The sequence below is a fragment of the Daktulosphaira vitifoliae genome, unplaced genomic scaffold (assembly GCF_025091365.1).
Source record: "Daktulosphaira vitifoliae isolate Bord-2020 unplaced genomic scaffold, ASM2509136v1 Scaffold_3, whole genome shotgun sequence".
Taxonomy (NCBI): Eukaryota; Metazoa; Arthropoda; class Insecta; order Hemiptera; family Phylloxeridae; genus Daktulosphaira; species Daktulosphaira vitifoliae.
Window position 1 is genome coordinate 32,613,583 of NW_026099574.1, and position 21,117 is coordinate 32,634,699.

The 21,117-nt window shown below is 27.3% G+C and overlaps 3 protein-coding genes across 5 annotated transcripts in view; all 3 read right to left on the minus strand.

The window, feature by feature from the left end:
- The window catches only part of LOC126902114 (odorant receptor 46a-like), a 143,677-nt gene extending 132,014 nt beyond the window's left edge, over nt 1-11,663 (minus strand). The window contains exon 1 of the mRNA XM_050679139.1: nt 11,594-11,663. Within this exon, the coding sequence (XP_050535096.1) occupies nt 11,594-11,663 (70 nt within the window). The remainder of the gene's footprint in view (nt 1-11,593) is intronic.
- Nucleotides 9,172-21,117, minus strand: part of LOC126901754 (odorant receptor 46a-like) — a 50,125-nt gene continuing 38,179 nt past the window's right edge. Inside the window, exons 1-5 of one of the 3 annotated variants that reach the window (XM_050678497.1) lie at nt 11,196-11,238; nt 11,035-11,134; nt 10,852-10,971; nt 9,477-9,635; nt 9,172-9,329 (exon numbers count right to left, since the gene is read on the minus strand). In XM_050678497.1, the coding sequence (XP_050534454.1) occupies nt 9,270-9,329; nt 9,477-9,635; nt 10,852-10,971; nt 11,035-11,134; nt 11,196-11,212 (456 nt within the window). In that variant the 5' untranslated portion in view covers nt 11,213-11,238 and the 3' untranslated portion in view covers nt 9,172-9,269. Of the gene's footprint in view, nt 9,330-9,476; nt 9,636-10,830; nt 10,972-11,034; nt 11,135-11,195; nt 11,239-21,117 lie in introns of those variants that run through there. The other 2 variants (XM_050678496.1, XM_050678498.1) reach the window with 2 other exon arrangements.
- On the minus strand, nt 17,583-18,412 carry LOC126902115 (uncharacterized). Its single transcript, XM_050679140.1, has 2 exons — nt 18,253-18,412; nt 17,583-18,199 (listed from the first exon to the last, which is right to left on the minus strand). Exons 1-2 carry the CDS (start codon nt 18,410-18,412, stop codon nt 17,583-17,585), a joined length of 777 nt encoding a protein of 258 aa, XP_050535097.1.

Below are 21,117 nucleotides of genomic sequence, written 5' to 3' on the forward strand. Positions count from 1 at the left end.
AAAAAAATCTACTCAATTGAATTGAGTTTAACTTTGTATTCTATGTAAATTAGATTTATATAATATTTATAAAAATCAGTGTACTCCCCTTTTTAGGTATTTTAAAATAATATAAAATACAAAACCATGAATTTTAACACAAAAATCGTGATATATTTAATACGGTAGTCATTTTCACCATGAAAACAAGTCCAGAGGTCAAATTTTTTTTTCAAATTAAAGTATGTTACATAAGTTTTAATTAAGATATATATAAAAGTGTCAGTCTTTCCGGAACATTTTCAAAAATTTAATTGAAAAAGTTCTACTATCTATACGCCTATTTATTGGTTGGAACCCCCTCTGTATAAAGAGAAATGGTTTTAAAAAATTTTAAAAAGGTAAATAAAAATTATTTTGAATGAAAGAGGTATATATAAAGTATTTATCATAAAAGAATAGTATTAATTCATACATTTTTTTAAAAAGTTATGGTAATATAAATTTAAAAAATGTAAAATATAATATTTAGAGTTTTTTCACAAAGTAGCATATTTTTTAATACGACAGTTGTTTTCAACGCGAAGACATGTCTAGCTAGAGGTCAATTTTTTTTTCTAATACAAGTATATTACATAAGCTTTAATTTAAAATGTATGTAAATGTTCCAGTATTTTCGGAACATTTTCAAAAGTTAAAATAAAAAAGTTGTAATTTTGCAATTATAAAAAAAACTCCTCCTGTGACCAGGTAAAAAGTCAAAGTACACAAAAATATATTAAATGATAGGTAAATACCTAAGGTATCTATAAAAAATATTATATTGATTTGTTCATTTTTAATATAATTACAGCAGTTAAAAAAAAAAAAAATTGAAGAAATGACGAAAATTACCGATTTGTTAAATTGTAATTTTTTGTATGATTTCTTCCATTTACAGGGAGCGGGAGAATTTTTTTCAATTTTTGAGGGTAATGTTTACGACCATATACAATTTGTCATCTTTTGAAGTATTGTTCATCAAAATCGGTCCAGCGATAGCTGAGATTAAGCTTTCACAGACACAAAAAAAAATAAAAAATAAAAAAACACATCATAGTAAAATTAATACCTTTTCAGCTTAGCATCGAAGCTAAAAATTGTGAATATTATTAAAATTTTTTGATTAATTATGTGGTTAATGATATATCAATCCACTCAGTATATGAAATTCTGTAAATATTTTTAGGAATTAACTAGATAAAAAATTGTTATTATTGCAGTTGAGTAAAAAAATGTACTAAAATATGTGAAGTATTCCAAAAAGATACTGTTTAAAAAATTAAAAATATTAATTTTCGATAATCTGAGCATTTACTTACGATTATATCACTACTTCACTTTTAGCTGTAGACAGCAAATATTAATAAAAAAAATTAAGTAAAATTTTTCTCTATTTTACTATTTATGAAAATATATGTCACGGTTGTTAAAAAAATAATAGGAACAGTCACTACTTCCCTTTGTATAAAAATTGATTGTCATTTAAATACCCAAAAAGGAATAGAGAATGTCACAGTTAATACTTAAAATTTTATAGAATATAAAAATAATTATAGTATTATTAGTCTTCATAAATAATATTCCTTACACTTTAATATAGACTATTATATTAAATATTTAAAATGTTAAACATTTTAACGTAAAATAATACACTATGATTGTCTAGATAATACAACCAATATTCAGATTTTAATACTTGAACAACATATTAATATTAAAAATATACACGTTTGTCCAATGTAGTATTAATATTATGTACAATTTTATTAAAATTGCATTTATAATATTATAAGCCAAAAGAGTGTCAAAAAGGACTTTTAGTTATTTATTTATTAAAGTGTTATAAGCGCCGAAAAATAAAATCGATAGTTCTTGAAATTTTATCAATATTAAATTACACATACTTTAAATGTATACCATAAACACCAGTCATTAATAATTTTTAAATTAATAAAATGTTTGAGTTTTTAATTCAATAGTAAATGGCATTTGAATTTTTAATAAAACTTAATTTGTTTATTAGATATAAACATTTAAAGTTTCAAATTTTTGAGTTAATATACATGTATTATACACATGGGATTGTAAATGCAGGTAGCTAATTCGTTTTTTATGANTACAAATACAGGTAGCTAATTGGTTTTTTATGATATTGCTATCACAGTCATGGATTGTTTATTATCAATTATGACTATCAATAGATATACTTTTTGTATTGTCAGTTAGTGTATTTATAAACTCAGAACAATGTACTTTACTATCATTGATAATAACAAAGCTGTGTACCTGCTAATATCGATGTCATAAAAAATCCATTAACTACCTGTATTTGTAAACCCTTGTGTATTATATCTATATATTAACTCAAAAATTTGAAACTTTAAATGTTTATATCTAATAAACAAATTAAGTTTTATTAAAAATTCAAATGCCATTTACTATTGAATAAAAAACTCAAACATTTTATTAAATTAAAAATATGTATTACCATTTCAAAATNAAACATTTTATTAAATTAAAAATATGAGTTACCATTTAAAAAAACAAATTTGACACCCTTACCAGGCATAAGGGATGAACTTAAAAAGTATTACATAGTTAATAATTCAAGAATAATGTGTAACTAAAGATAATAATAAAAAAAAATGTTTAAATTATTATTATTCTGTAAGTAATTGAGTGGGTTATGATAAAAAAATCACCCTGTATATTATTTTGGTAGAATATTTCCAATTCTCAAACTACCATTTTACTTGACATACTTCAAACAAGTAAGGAGGAGAATTTAATAAATGAGTGAGTAATTTTTTCACGAAGAAAATTTTTTAGAGAAGGACAAGGTTAAAATATAATTTATTAGAAACAAACATTTTTTTTCTTTAGAAAAATTGGAGATGATAGTTTTTATGATTTTTTACTGTAAGAACATTTATTACTATGTTCTTACCACTTATATTACACACGTTTTATTTCTATTTATTTAATTCGTAATATATATTAATTAGCATAGAGGGAGATGCTGATGTGACAATTCTACTCGTCTGTAGTCCGGAGCTACTGACGTCGAACTAACAAAGGGCAGTTGTGTTTGAGTGGCCGTTATAGACATAGTTTTCAATATTATTACTTTCATCTTATTTATATTATTTATAACTTAACTTGTTTTATTCAACGACCCGTCTATCGCCAATTGTCATCATAGCCAACCAACTCCGTCTCACTTGGATATCCCTACTAACCAACTGTACTAGGATTCAGGTCAGACGTACATTACATATAATTTATATTTACTAAACATCTAAAATATAACTTTACTTTGTCGTTGACATAAAACAATAGTCTAATTTTATTTAATAATCTATCCTCTGTAACTAAGGTACACGATTGCCTGTGTCTCCTTCAGGCAATTAAAACTCATTTAAGGAGATAGGGACGATATTTGGGCAGACGTCGGGTAGCTTCCGATTCTTGGTTTTGACCAAGATCCTCAACTATTAAACAAGCCCCTAACATATGGTGGAGGCGCCGGTCTTTGTATTTTAATTGAGTTCCGAGATATACTTTCTATCTTTTTTTTTAAGGCACTCATATACGAAGTCGATTCCCCTAAAGTGTATACAAGTTACAGTTAGATTATTTAAGTAAAATTTTTTATTATTAATATTATAATTTACAATTGGCGATAGACGGGTCGTTGAATAAAACAAGTTAAGTTATAAATAATATAAATAAGATGAAAGTAATAATATTGAAAACTATGTCTATAACGGCCACTCAAACACAACTGCCCTTTGTTAGTTCGACGTCAGTAGCTCCGGACTACAGACGAGTAGAATTGTCACATCAGCATCTCCCTCTATGCTAATTAATATATATTACGAATTAAATAAATAGAAATAAAACGTGTGTAATATAAGTGGTAAGAACATAGTAATAAATGTTCTTACATTACCATTGACATCCAGTGCACAAACTCTTGATACTTGTAAAAAAATGTCTTCAGAAGTTAATCAACCAATAATTCTAAAAGAGTTAGTTTATTTTTTATAGTATTATTTTACAATGAAATTAATGCACATATTTAACTAATTTAGGTATAATTAATATTAATAAAGTCGTAGAATAATAAATATTGAATATTTTTTTAATAGTTTGAAATCAATTAAACACGAGTTATTTGCCTGTAATTTTTCAAATCTTCTATTTAAAACTGAAGTTAAAGGGTTTTTTTTTCAGGATTTCACTTTAAATGTAATTTTTGCAAAAAAAAAAATGGAGAAGTGAATGACAAAGGACTTCCCATTATGGCTTTTAAAACTTAAATATTTTAGTGTGTAAATAAAGTAATTTTATAAATTGAATTCTTATAATTAAAATTAGTTTTTTTATAGTTTTATAACTTCAAAATAATCGATGTGGATCTCATATGATTTAACTTGTTTTCTATAAATATTTAGTTTTTCTTACTCGTCAAAAATAAATAGTTTAATTATTTTTATAATCAATTAAAATTTGTGAAATCATGACGCGTCTATTAGTATTTACAATGAGGCTGGTGCTAAACTATAGTTTTTATACTACATAAAATAAACGTGTGTCGTTATCAATATGATCGTATTGCATCAGAAAGTAAGGCAGGTACCAACCGGTTTTGATATCGACTATAACACGACAAAATACTCCCAATAATGGACACTCACACTAATAATCATTTATTTCTCAAACAACGACACTGCGTAACATGTAAATACTGCAAAATTGCCTATATTCGACCCCTGAAAAAAAGTCGGTTTCCAGACGCCTTAACATATTTTCGCTTGTATTACTTCATATTACTATTTTCGGATAAATAAGGACTATTTGTGGCCATTTTCTTGTGTTCAGTTTTAATGATATAAAATCCTCGCAAACATTTATCTTTATTTTAATACATATGTCTATAGTTATATTGCTTTTGACACTATCTAAGTGAATTTATATAAAGCTTTTTTACGCAAATTCTGATTTAGTTTCAAATTTTTCCATTATATTTAGTTTGATTAGATGTTGCTACATCTACTGGCATGTCTTTCGTTGCAATAATATAGATTTTGTGTCCTAGACCGAAGTACTCGTCATGTTTATTTTTTAATTTTTTTTTGTTTTGAAAATTTAAAGTTAGTGTTGAATTAGTTTTAAAATATAAAATTCTACTAGAGAAGACAAAATATTAATAAAATTTTTTTTCATTATTCGTTTTATATTTATCTAGTTGAACCTATCGTTGGAGAAAATTGTAAAAAACCTGCTCAATTAAATATAAAAAATTATTGTTTTACTATTTTATATTGCTTTCTAAGTAGAAAAAATTAGCTTTAAAAAAAAATACTTTATATTCAATTTTTGATAATGTACATTCCGATACATTATAACAGTACAGCGAAAATTTAAAAATATATATTAGTCATTTAGGAAATTTCAAAGGTTTTTAACTATTTTCTTATGTTTTAAATAAGTTTTTAGCTTAACCAATTTTTGTTAATGAACTGGAATGTATACTTTTGTTAAACCAATATAAATTTAAAGTTTTTTACATTATTTACGACAAAAAAAGATAAATATAACCACGATGCTTTTTTATCAATTATTTTGCTTTATAGTCGAAAATTGAATTNATGCTTTTTTACCAATCATTTTGCTTTATAATCAAAAATTGAAAAATTTCTTCAAAATTTCACTACTATTTTTTTATCTTGCAATTTAATCTTTCATAAACAAACGTATTGTAATGATGTTTTATTATATTTAATTTTCTGTTAGTAAAAATTGATTGAAAAACCTTAATATAAGAAAGTATTGAAAGTGACCAGCAAATGCTTGTAAACATATTTTTTTAACTCTATATTTGGAAATGTTTCAGATTTCGAGGTTTAACAATTGCTAATTTATACATACCAAATAAAAGCTTTTGAAATATATTATTATAAAAAAAAACCCCTAACGATAGTTCTTTAATGTTTTAAATTTTATTTAAAATTATAAAAATGTTGATTATATAATTAAATATTGTGAAACTATAATTTTTTTATGAAATGGAGTAAAAATGTACACTTGCATACAACTTTGTACATATGACTTTTGTAAACTGAATTTGTGAAAATTGTAATTATTTGTGTTATTATTAAAACAGTATACTACAAAATATCTCATATCATTAAAATCAGTTCACTTAATTCTAACTGTTAGTACTTGTTCGGTCGTACCAAAGCGGAATGGCTCAGTGAGTTATGGTTATTCATTGTCATAAGCGCGACCTGCCCTAACTGATTTTACTAATGTGGTTGTGTGTGTGTGTGCGGTGGTCGCGAATGGCTTCTCCTATTTGCCTTCTCGTATCCTCCGGATGCGCTTAGCTGCAAGTCTTGTAAGACGTGTCGCAATTGATAAATGTGTCATTGTTAGTTTCTATTTATGTTTTTTTTTTGTTTATATATTGTGTGCATCTTAATATGTCACATTGTGTGTAATCATGTATGAGTTTTTGTCCTTATTTTTAAAGTGATAATAGTTTTCATTTAATAGTATCTCTTAATGTATTTATGTTAGCTTCGATGCGAAGCTGAGAAGGTATTGGTTTTACTAAGATGTGTTTTTTTTTTATTTTTTTAATTATTTAGCTATTCAGATATTAGGATCAAAGAGTGTTAATGAATTTACCAGTTAATGAACTTCAGTTGAATATTAAAAAACGGTAGCACAGTGGAATCGTGACATAGTAGGGACAAATATAGATGATATTTGACAGTGATTAAAATCATTATTATAAAAAAAAACTTCGATGCTAATCTGTATATAGTGTTTAATTAAAAAAAAAAATGGTAGATTATTCCAAAAGCAAAATTAATTCCTATTTTTGTTCTACTTCGACTTCCATTTGAACATATAAACTAGGTTGTCGATAAAAATTTTTTTTTTTTGAACTTTTAGAACTTAAAATATGCTTTATTTTAATACATATTTAAAAGACGCAGATTTTCAAAAGTTAAGTTGAAAAAGTTCTACTTTTTATACGTATGTTTCAAGGTTCAAATATTATATCAAATAAAAGGGAATTACTTATGGTTACAACATAAAAAAATTATATTCATTTGTTCATTTTCCAAAAAGTTATGAAATTTTTTAGAAAAATATTTCGAAATTTTTCCCGATTTTAAAAATAGTTATTTTTTGGGGGATTTTTACTATTTCCAGAGAATGAGGAAAACAATTTTAATTTTTAAGGGTAATGTCTTCAATTAAATACTATTTGTGATCTTTTGACGTATCGTTGAGAAAAATCGGTCCAGTGAGAGCTGAAAATATTTGTGACAGACACAAAAAAAATAAAATAAGTAAAAATATCGCGGTGAAATCAAAATCTTCTCAGCTTTGCATTAAAGCTAAAAATGTTGCATGTTTCTTAATTTTTACCGCAATGAAAATAGATTAATTTATTAGTTTATCTTGCGGTATCTCCCGTCTTACCTTGAAGTCCCTGTGTCACATGTAAAATTGTATCCGAGACATCACTTCAAAATCGTAGGCTTTAACATCGGCAAAGTATCCGCAAAAGTTTGATTCAATTTCATACAAAACTTGATTGCATATCGCTGCTCTAATTTTCGCTCCATTTTTAGCACCATTGAAATCTCTACTCGACTTCTTCACAAAGCTTCTATGCGTGAAGGATGCACACTGAACTACTACTCGTAGCAAACTGAGCGGGGTCTTGGTTTGTAGATCTAAGTGCCTACTACAGAAACCCGCCTACTAGAGCTCGCTCCGCTCGGAAGTGTTGGAACGGACCCTGTATTGTCATAATATGCCCAATGCTTTGCGTTACGCATCTTACATTTATCAATGAAAAATTTATAATATGTATTTTATATTACTTGTATACAAACTAATACTTCATTTATCTGTCATAACATATATACTATTGTACACTATTTATTCTATATGTATATACATGTTAAATTGATAAATGTATACTATGCATCTAATCTTAAAATAATAATCATGNTATACTATGCATCTTATCTTAAAATAATAATCATGTTATGTTCAATTTAATACAATAAACTGAAAATCACTAAAAGCACAGACGACAACATCCCATGATGGGGATAATTAAATATAGTATAAAAAGGTTTAGTTCTGCTTGCACATCTGTGAGCGAGCGAACCGGCACTTTTGACACTCTGAATTCAATATAAAATTCAGAATTCTTTTGTCCAATTTATTTCTCTTAACTAACCGCGACCCCGTATTGTCATCGGTACATTTTAATGCGATATTGATATATAATTATTTTGTGTCGAGATTTTATTTATTTATATAAAAAGAGACATTATAGAATTTTCGTATATGCGAATTAACAAAATTTGAGAAAAAGTGTTACACTTAGCATTTTGACTATCTACGATTTTTATACAATCTATCTAAAAGAAGTAAGTAAATTTATATTATCCCAATTATTTAGAATTAATAATCTGAGTGAAGAACGATAGAGCAATAGATCAATTCTTTCTTTAGTAATTTTACTAAATTGTTTGCACTTTATACATATACACATTACAGGGTATCGTGGGTCGGATTACTGCCTCGTTCCCTCAGTGTCCTATTAGAGGTACCTACTAAATAATTAGTTTTTATCATTAAATAAAGTGGATCCAAATTTATTTCTTCATATCTACTTGTCTTTATTGTTCTAAACCCTCGAACTCTACAACCCCTATAGAACTTCGTTGGTCGCGAATTGACTAAATTTCCAAATATCCAAACCTTGGTCAACACATACAAAACACACCCACTTCATATACGCTTATTTTTGTATTACTACAGTATTATGACATTATCGACGGCGGTACTAGTAACAATATATATTTAAATCCATGTGTCAATACTGTAATGTACTTAAACATCAAGGTCGAAGGAGTAAGCTTTTGCGTATGGAAGTACGGCACAACAAACACGCGTACTATACGCACGTTCAAGAATTAGCACGTAACTACCTTAGTTTCACCGAGCTGTTCAACACATACGAATACTTCATGTATTCTTATATTAGATTCTGGTATTTATGTATTTTTTAATAATACTGCCAAAAATTAAAATGAAAATAATTTACTAATCAAGTTTTTAATGTTTTAATTTAAAGATTACATTGTAAAATTTAACACAAAGTGAACTTAATATATAATAAAACACAAAAGATTCAAAATAAATTCTTATTTCGAAATTGTTTCTTTTGCCAAGAGTGAAATTATAGAATAGGACACACGCATCGCCTAAAATAAATTATTAATTCATAATTATTATTATATATTTATTATTATTATTTTAATCAAGTCACGTGCATTATAATGAATATATTTTACATTGAATTTGATAAAATATAACGATTTCAGTTCTTTCTCTAAAAAAAAAAGACTTACCGAGCCAAATACTTCTAGATTCAATGATTTTTGTGGAGTAATATTCATCTTTAATTTGTTCGTGTTATTTAAAATCATAGCCAATAAGATCATTTTTTTTAATTTTATACTTTTATCGGTCCAATTAGTACTATAAATAGCAAACTGTAGTCCATTCATCTGATAAAATAGTACAAAGTATAAATGTTAAAATAGAAGTCAATTAAATTTATGGAGAAAAGTTATGAATGAAGTAATAAATGTTCACATATTATTCTCATATAATAATTAATTTTACTTATAAATAACAATACTTTCTACTTAAAAAAATTGTGTTTGTTTCTTATGATATTGGTATTTACAGATACGCAGCATTTATTATCAATGGTAGTAAGGCACATTGTTGTAAGTATATAAATACACCAACAGGCAATACAATAATTGTCATTAAACACTCCGTGTATGTAATAGCGACGTCATAAGAAACCAATTCAATACTTGTATTTGTAATCCCTAGTGTATTAAATATGTATATTAACTCAAACAACTTGATACTTTCGATTTTTATTTCTAATAAACGAAAATATTTATATTAAAAATTCAATTGCCATCTATTATTAAAATAAAACTTCAAACATTTTATTATATCAAAATATGCGTACTCATTTCAAGAAAAAAAAAGTTGATAGCCTAACAATGCATAATGGATGAACTTAAAAAGAATTTTTTTATCATTTAATGATGTTTATTTTTTTTATAGATTTTTGCTCCATTTACTGATGTATACTTTAACAAAGAGTTTATTTTGTTCGTTAATAAATTTTTGAAAAGAACTCTCTAAAAATTTTTTTATGAACACTTAATAACGTTATTAATTAAGTATTTAAATCATATTTAAGTAAAAATTACATCAAAACGTGCTGCCTACTATCAATATCTAATAAATTCAATTACATTATTGATGTGGACCAATCAAAAATTATATTAAGTAGATAATATCACAATAATAAACTATTTTAATTAAAAAGTTAATTACTTAACTTGATTTTCGAAATAACACAAAATAAACAAGAGTTTAGTAGTAATCCATAGTAAACTATTATACAAAACATTAAAATGTAGCTACGGAGTAAAATTTTTTATTAAAAATTATTAAAATTCATTTAAACTATGTTTGTTTATTATACTTTTTGCACTTTACTATTTCGTACTTTTATTTGAAGAACATACTTTTCTCGTATATTTTTGATAAAAATTTATTTTTATAAATATTTTAATATGTCATAAATAGAGTATTTACATAAAATTTTAGTNTATGTCATAAATAGAGTATTTATATAAAATTTTAGTCAAAATGTAATTAAAATGTACTAACTACTGTCAAAATATAATTTACTTGATTTTCAAGATAACCATAAAAATGGCTTATAAAAAACAAATTGATAATAACCACTGATGTTGCTATTAATATTTTCACAAAAGTAACTGACAATACACAGTCATTTTGAAAGTAAATCTACAAACATATTTTTCATCAAATTATGAAAATCACTTGATTGCTAAGTTTAAAAATACATACCAATATACACACATATGTGAGAGCATTTAAAAGATTTAAACAGTATACATATGTAAACAACGTCATCGGTTTCATGATTTCATGAAACTTCCTAATTGACCTAATAAGAATAATAATGACTAATAAAAATGTAACATCGAATTTGTTATTGGATTATCTACCATGTTATGAATAACATTTTAAAATGTGTTGAAATATATGACAATTGCGTTTGACAATTAATCATTGTATAAAAACGCAGATACTGTTCGTAACATGATGATAAGAATAAATATATCATTTTAACAATACATAAAAATAAGTGTTAAGTATAAAAAAGATTACAATGATTGTAGCCACCTTGATATAAAATAATTTTATCAACTTACACATTTATCTTTGTCTGATCCAAAAGTATTTGATTCAAATGTTTCATGTAGTAAGAGTCGTTTTTTTGTTCTATTTGGAAAATTAATAATTAATTTAAAATCTTACTAGTAATGAAAAAATTATGTTTTCCTTCTGTATTATCAAAAATCATTGATAAAATAAAGATTAACTATAATCATTTCACACGTACCTAATTCAACATTTTCATATCCAAATGATTCGAATTCAAACGCAATTATTTTCAGTTGAGCTGATAACATCCAACAAAATTGTATAACTATTGTATAGTAGAAAATCAATTCAGAACAAATATGTACTAATACGAAAGCTTCCAATAGATAAACAATTGGATATATTCCCTCATAAACCGAAATGAGTATAAAACTTAAGAATGAATTTAGGATGTTGTTATGGTAAATAACCAGACTGCCGTCTCTTCTTTTTAAAGGAAATTCTTTTATAAGTAATGGACTAAGGAACCAAACTAAACACGCCGAAATATACATAAAAAAGATTATATTTATTATTTTAGTACACTTAGATTCGCTGTGTTTAAACATATATTTTGCTTTATAATTAGAAGACAGAAAATAGCTACTTGTTGCAACTAATAATCTCCTTAATTCACCATATTTTTTAGAAAGTCTATAGTTGTTTAGATATATTTGAATAGCGGATATAATATATATAAATAATTGTGTAGCTGAAATAAAATCGTTTTTCACATAGTAAAAACCAATAAACACATAGCAATTGATTACAATAAATTCCAATAATAATAATAGAGCATAAAAGAGATGATAAAACTTGAAATTGCGTATTGCTGTCAGATTAAATGGATTAAGTTCACAATGCAAATTTAGAATCTTTAATATTCGATCATTTAAAATAAATTTCTCTCGAATTTGGTTTTGCATTTTATTTCGGAGTAAGGTTGTTCTGCCCTTGTATGACTAATTGATTTAAAAAAAAAAAGATGTCTGAAATTAATATTATTTATTATTTTTTTGTATTTTTCTTGTTGTTCTTTTCTTTTTAATTAATTGAGTAATTAGTATATGACTTTCACACACAATAATTTATTTTGTCTGTTTGAAAAATATGAGTTAGACTTGTGATATATTCACTGAATTTGACAGTATTATATTGGGTATTTATAATTAGTAAAATAAAGGGATTCTGCTGTTCACAATTGTGGTAACAATTAACTTATTTTTAAAATTTTTAATGCTTATACTAATAATGCATTTATCATGAATCATTTAATTAATCGAAAAATAAAAATAATTTCTAGATTTTATTTTTTGATATCTTTTAGGGGAATGTTTTTCTCAATTTATCAATGATTAAGTATTTTTTATTCATCTCTTATACGTTATAAGGATGTTACTTTATTTTTAAAAATAACAAAATACATAACTGACTATATTATTTAAATGATCTTATTACAAAAATGACTGTTAGATAACAATTTTTGAAATATTACTTCAGATGTTATTGCCATTTCTACACCATGGTAGGAGGACGATTGCAGCTAAAAAATGGCTAGTGATAAAAATAACTACACCCACACCTTATGTCGAACCTTCACTATAACGTTTTAATAGTTTCAAAAATACTGGTCCAATAGTTGTTATTGACTAGTAATTTTCTTAATTACGTCATTATTTAAGAAATAAGCTAGTTAATTACTTATATTGCCACTTAAAAAATAAATAAATATGAAAAAATAAATTTTTATTTAAAAATATTTAAATTATAATTATAAATAATAAAGTAATAATAATTTAAAAATAAATCATTATAAGGTATAAGGTTTGAACATAAAAAATATTTATGATTAATAAATTGAGAAAAAATGTATTTTAAAAAAATTAAAAAAAAAACGGTAGCACAGTGGGTTTGAGGCACAGTGTAGACAAGTCATAGATGCGACAAGTATAGATGATATTTGACAGTGATTAAAATCACAATCATAAGAAACGTTTCGATGCAAATCTGTAGATAGTGTTTCATTTAGAAAAATTGGTGGATTATTCCAAAAGCAACATCAACTCTTATTTCTTTGATTATATCTTAATTAGTAGTTCTTTGATTTTAAAATATAATATATGAATAAATACTAATTATAATTATTAAATTTAGTATGTAATTGATATTCAATAATTTAATATTGTAATTTAAACGGAGAAATTATAAAAATAATAAAGAATTTATTATTGATTTTGATTTATTGATTTAATAAATTTATAATTTATTACTGATTTATGAAAATCAGTGTAATCCCCTTATAATAAAATAAAATACAAAACCAAGAATATTAACACAATAATAGCATATTTTTAAATACGGTAGCTATTTTCACCATGTGTTCTCCTAATACGATATTTTAAAATAAAATATAAAACCTAGAATTTTAATAAAAAATAGCATATTTTTGAATATGGTAGCCATTTGCGCATAGAAGATAGGTCGTCGGGACAAATTTTTTTTTTTTTGATTTTATAGAACATAAAATAAGCTTTAATTTGATATACGTTTAAAGGATGCAGTATTTCCGGAACATTTTCAAAAATTAAGTTGAAAAAGTTAGTTTTTGTAAAAAAGTTGCTATTTTAAATCCCCCCCCAATAAGCAGGTTAAGTGTTAAATTTTCAAAAAATGTTATCAAATAAAAGAAAAATATCTAAGGTTTTAGTTTAAAAAAAAATTAAGTTTATTTGTTTATTTTTGAAAAAGTTATGGAAGTTTTAAGAAAAAAAAGTGAAAAAAATGACAAAATTTACCGATTTTTAAATTTGTAATTTTTTTGGATATTTCCCCCATTTGCGGGGAACGAGGGAAAATTTTTAAATTTTTAAGGGTAATGTCTTCAACTAGATACAATTTGTGATCTTTTGACGTATTGTTAAAAGAAATCGGTCCAGTGAGAGCTGAGAAAAAGTAGCAAAAGTTATATAAAAAAAAAAAGGTAGAACAGTGATGTGGCGGCACAGTGGGTCTTGGCATAGTTGGGTCCAGTATAGATGATATCTGGCAGTTATTAAAATCACTATCATAATAAAAACGGTTCGATGGTAATCTATAGATAGAATTTTAAGAAATTGGTGGATTATATCAAAAGCAAAATGAAATTCCTAATTCCTTCATTATTCCTGATTAGTAGTTCTTTGATTTATAAGTATATGATATGAATAAATATTTATTATAGCAATTAAGTATAGTATAAAATTGATATTTTATAATTTTGTGTTGCAATTTTGTGTGCGGACTGGCCCACCGGGATTTCGGGAAAATCGCGGTGGGGCCCCCAAAAATTATGGTATATGGGCCTCCATGATACTACAGCAAATTAGTTAGTAAAAGCCAACTGCCTAAATTTTAATAATGTTTTTTTTACAAAAATCCTCAATTTCTTTCCTGACAATCAAAAAAAAAAATTATTTTATTTAATTTATTCGCGCCAAACGGCAATTTACATAATGTTTACAACTAAGTGATTTTATTAATTAAAGATTAAGTATATAATAATACAGTACTTAGTGATACAACAGAGGGGTGCTAGTAAAAATGTGCTAATGGCGTTGATTGGCACTACGAAGCATACAGTACAGCGAATTATTATAACTATAAGAGATAGATTGAGTCGGAATATGAATGGATGTTCGATTCCTTGAGGGGTAGGTTAGATCGCATATAATGAATTCATCTACTAAAAAGTGATCACAAAAGAATAATTATGTTTTTTCTTTGACTAGGATGTAAATAAAATAAGTGATGAGTACAACAGCTTTTGTCGTATTGGCTGACTTTTTGTTAAGGGCTGAAACATAAAATCTTGGTAGGCTGAAAAATCTCAATCCGACTCTTTATGACATGTATACTAAATAAAATTGGAAGTGCATGCAATAATTACGTAAATCTATAACTATAGCGTATAAAATTATGTTTACTCATTCTTGCTTAGCAACAAATAAAAAATTTAAATTATACTGCACGTATATTACAATATAAAGAGCATCCACATTAATCAATATTAAAGCTATGTGTAAAGTATGATATTTTTCCGTTTTTTCGATTTTACTAAAAGTTTTCATGGAGAATCCCATTTGTAATTTACTCGTACCATGTAGTTTTCTTACCTTTCTAAACAAATATTAGAGAATTTCTGAAATTTTGGCAACAAGAAAAAAACAACTTTTTTGATTATAAAAACTTAATTTTACTGACTGTAACACGAAAAACATTAATATTATTTTTAGAAAAGTCAGATAATTTAACAAAAGCATTTAATTTTTCTATTGGTTTTTATGGTTGAAGTTAATATTAAAACGATAGCACATTATTTTTTTTTTTAATACTTTCCCCTTTTACGGGATACGATTAGATTCAATTATTGGTCTTTTTACGTATAGTTCATCAAAATCGGTCATGTCTAAGCTGAGAAAAGTAGGCGGCAGATAAAAAAAACACGTCATGGTAAAATAGTACTTTCTCAGTTTCGCATCGAAGCTAAAATTAAAAAAAAAAATAGTGTTTAGGAAAAAAGTAAAAATTATTTTTAAATAATTTTTCAAAAAATCCAAAAATAAAATTGAGAACATTCTTTTCGTTGTAATAGACAAACATCAAGTAGTGTAATTTTCAAAATAACCTAGGGAGGCCGTTTTAAACATAATACATCCAAACAAAATAATTTTTTATTAAACTACGTTTTTTTTAGCTTTGATGCGAAGCTGAGAAGGTATTAATTTTACTATGATGTTTTTTTTTTTTGTCCGTTGCCACTTTTTCTCAGCTCTCACTGGACCGATTTCTTTCAACAATACGTCAAAAGATCTCAAATTGTATCTAGTTGAAGACATTACACTTAAAAATTGAAAAATTTTCCCTCGTTCCTCGCAAATGGGAGAAATATCCAAAAAAATTGGTAAATTTTGTCATTTTTTTTTCTTAAAACTTCCATAACTTTTTCAAAAATCATAATAATTTTTTTATACTGAAACCTTAGATATTTTCCTTTCATTTGATATCATTTTTATAAAAATTATTAAGTTTTGGAATCGAATACTACTACAATATTTACTAACCCTAATATCATATTTTTAGTTAAAAAAAAAAATACAATTAATTTTGTATTTATTAGGCTAATTTATAATGGAATATGATAACATCGACCAAAATAAAAAATATCATAAGAGCGGTTCTTTAAAACAAAAAGAACATAACAAGAAATGTCTCGAGGAGATAGCAAATAAATCTAAAAAAAGACAAATTATTTTCTAACTGCTTTGTAAAATAACCCCAATTTAGAGCCGATAAAGATACCTCGTAAAAATCAAACACTCGATAATTATGATATTTCTGTGCCACATTCATCTAGTTATATAAATGCAGTCGGACAATTCTGAGGTTAAAATTTATTTGCGTAACGACGAAAATATTGACCTTCAAATCACTAATTCTGAAGTCAAAATTGATTTATGTGACCTTCTAGTCAAAAATAATTTAAATATAGTGATTGACCATCAAACAAATTTTAATTATTTTTTTAAGCCCAAAAATAAACAAAATATAAATATTTTTTATCGTTTCATCCAAATCACCCAGAGAAAAAGACGGATGACTCTCCTTTACCATTTAATACAACTAAAGATTATTATAAAATTATTCCAGGATCACAGACAAAATCAAAAGAAATTGGTTACCCTATAGTCATGAACATAACTCTTTTTTTTGTTCAATATAATTAGTATACTGCTCTAAATCATCAGCTTTTACTAGCGATAGTGGATTGTTGAAACCCAACCCAACCTTACCATTCACAGCCAAGCCTGTGACAACATCAATAAGACGTTTGGTACGGCAATCCGGCAGCAAGTGGTAGTATGCCATGAAGTCAGAACCAACGATAGGAGTACTCACGTCGGCGACAATAAAACTCCACGGGAAACTGCGTCGAAGTCCTAAATTCAAATTGAGATGGACCGTCCCGTAAGTTTTTATGGTACTGTTGTTGGCCGCGCTGAGGTCGTAATCGGTGGCATGGCGTCGTTCCCGTAGTAGCCGTTGAGGGTAACAAGATAAGTCGGAACCGGAGTCGACTAAAAATTGGCGTTTTGTTATTTGATCTGTAACAAACAGGCGGCTGCTCGGGTTCGGACAGTCTGTTGCCGCCGCTACTGACTGTCGTTGGAGTTTTCCTGATACTTGCAGGGAGCCTTACATTTGGCAGCCTTTTCTCCATAAGTGCTATGATACCAACACCATCCTTTGCCGTTAGTCAGTTCCACGTTTGAACGGTTACGTGACCTAGAGCGGGAACGTTGCGGGCGTTTAGCACATAATTCGCTTACCTGTTTTGTGAGTGCTTCAATGGCAGCTAAAACATCGAGTTCCTTTTTATTGTTCGTCGTGGCAACAGCATGGGCGAATTGCGAGGGGGCTGGCTGCACTTCAACAATTTTGTCAGCCAGCTCGGCTACCTTATCCAGAGGAAGCTCTGATTGTGCGGTTAAAATAGCTTGTGCATGTGATGGTAGACGGCGGAGCCAAAGTTGACGTAAAATATTGTCTTGTAATGTAGTAGTGCCGGCAAGGGAACGGAGATGTCGTAAGAACTGTGATGGCTTACGGTCACCTAGTTCTTCTTCATTGATGAGTTGCCGCACACGTTGTTCTTCTGAGATAGACAACCGTTCAACAAGTTTTGCGCGTAGATGTTTGTAGCGTTCAGTAGGCGGTGGGTTAGTAATAATATCCTCTACTTCGGCGGCGTAACGCGTATCAAGCTGAGCTACAACATAATTAAATTTTGTTTCCTCACTTGTTATTCCCGAGATTGCAAACTGCGAGTCAACCTGTGAGAACCATAAGACCAGAAAGGTGGGAACTTGACGGCAACGCGATTCACTGAAGCTGTTGGATATTGCTGTGCCTGTAGTGCTGCAAGGCGAGCGTTTTCTTGGCGTAACTCCTCCAATTGATTGCGTAGTTCTTCGGCGTTCATACTTGTTATCGTCGAGGTCACCAATGTAGCGAGGAGTAATACATAGAAGTAATAAACACTTTTACGGTTTAATTACAACTATACTATATTACAACGAACTAACAAATAACAGCGAGAGACGAAGCGCGTTTAAGACAGAATGCGTAAGTGATTGACTGGAGCGACGATCTTGCCCTTAAGTAGTCAGAGGCATCTTCTAGAGGCGGCGGCGGCCGAATATTCTAGAACATTCGACCGCCACATAAGCATATTTTTTTATATCTATATTTGGAAATATTTCGGATTTCGAAGTTTAACAATTGCTAATTTATACATACCAAATAGCTCTTGAAATATATTATTATAAAAAAAAACCCTAACGATTGTTCTTTAATGTTTTAAATTTTTATTTAAAATTATAAAAATGTTGATTATATAATTAAATATTGTGAAACTATAATTTTTTTTATGAAATTGAGTAAAAATGTACATTTGCATACAACTTTGTACATATTACTTTTGTTAACTGAATTTGAGAAAATTGTAATTATTTGTGTTATTTTTAAAACATTATATTACAAAATATCTCATATCATTAAAATCAGTTCACTTAATTCTAACTGTTAGTACTTGTTCGGTCGTACCATAACGGAATGGCTTAGTGAGTTTTGGTTATTCATCGTCATAAAGGCGACCTGCCATAACCGGTTTTACTGTTATCCTCCGGATGCGCTTAGCTGCAAGTCTTGTAAGACGTGTCGCAGTTGATAAAGGTTTCGTTGTTAGTTTTTATTTATGTTAACACGCTTATATTAGTTTCACTTGTATGTGTGATGTGTGTTTGTAACTTTCCACGCGGCACGTGTTATTATTCTCGCGTATCCCGTCGTCTAGACTAGACGTCGTAACGCATTCACCCCACCCCGCTCACCGATCGCATAAAACACTAATTCTGTATAGTTTTATATTTTTGGTTTTCGTACCCGTAATCGCGTGCCTGTCATCAATTATATATATATATAAAAAAAATTTTATTTTGACTGACCTATACCGCCCGCGTGTAAGCGCCTTACGTATATATATTTATATATTCCTACCGCCGCTGCCGCCGTTTATACCTTAGGTATAACGTTCCCCCCGCTCACAAAAACAAGTTTATACCTCGTGCATGATACTATTACGTACTCAAGTCGCTTTAATTGTATATATATATTCTAATTACTATTAAAAATATATATATGAACACGCTTTATTCTTATTAAGAGATATAGAGTGTATTCATTCTGATTACAAAGGATGATTCCCGTATCGTCATTTTTCGTCACTACCTTCATGTTCCGGGAGTGGGTAATTTACGCACCTGCTGCATTCCTTGGATGTGGTAGTTGTTTCTTAGACTCCCTCACCGGAATCGAACCCTGATAATCCGTTACCCATTACAACCATGATATTGAGAGTAACTACTATCATAACATGAAACTAAAAAGAGCAAAATAAATATAGTTTAAAAAAACTAAAAAAACACGATTTTAAAACACATCGAACTAAAAAGTTAAAAATAATTTTTAGTTCGATATGCTTTAAAAGCGGGTTTTTTTAGTTTTTATAAACTATATTTATTTTTTTTTGGTTTATATAGCGTGTGCATCTTAATATGTCACATTTAATTTTAAGTAATTCAAGTGATTAAGTGATTAAAAATCAAAGTTTTTAATATTTTAGAGCTATCTATACAGAATGATTCGTTAATTAAACATTGTTATTTTTTCAAAAAATATTTAAAATTGGAGTAGGTTATAAAGACCATTCACTGGATGTGGAACTACTAATTGTTCAATTATAATAAACCATATTATATTATTATTTGCTTTTTTTTTATTAATCGTTCATTAAAATGACAAATTTTGAAATTAACTGATTAATGAAACACAAATATATAAATTTTTAATTGCTGTTTATGAAAATATTATATTTGTTGTATAACTTTACTAAATATTAAATTAAGTTCAATCATTAACACATTCAAGCATATATACATATAATACTGATTCTTTAGTATTTGTAAACATTTTTATTTTATTGTTCTAAACACATTTGATTTGACACGATGCCGTGTCTGCATATCACTTTAAAAATTTTAAAACACCTTAAAAAGTGTACCCAGATCTGCATTACAAGTTNACCTTAAAAAGTGTATCCAGATCTGCATTACAAGTCTATGGTCGCCTAGTGGTAAAGTTTGTGGCTACGATGCCCTGGGTTGAAGGTTGTAATCCCGTCCTGTTCCTCTTTTTTCACATGGTTTTCGGTATACTTTTATTGGCCGGTTATCAATCCTAAGCGTTCGTGTCAGATTTTACTGGATAGACATTTTATAACAAAAAACCTGGATTTAGGTATTTCCAGAAACTGATTTTGAAATATATATTAATTTAGCTTGTGGTATTTCTACTAAAGCTGTAACTTCAAAACATATTGATAAATAAATGGATTATGTTTTAACAAACGTGCTCCGAGTTCCATTTATTTTGGTTACGGATAATTTTTGGGTGATGAGAGTTTTTTTAATGTAGTATCTTATGTTTAGTTATCCTTTCATTTTTTTGAATATGATTTCGTCTATGACCTAAAATTCCAACTTATAAGCATTTCTTACTATCAAAGTGTTATTTTAATTGAATAATCCCAGAACTATTTTTATTAGAGGTTCTTTTATGTAGTCGTGA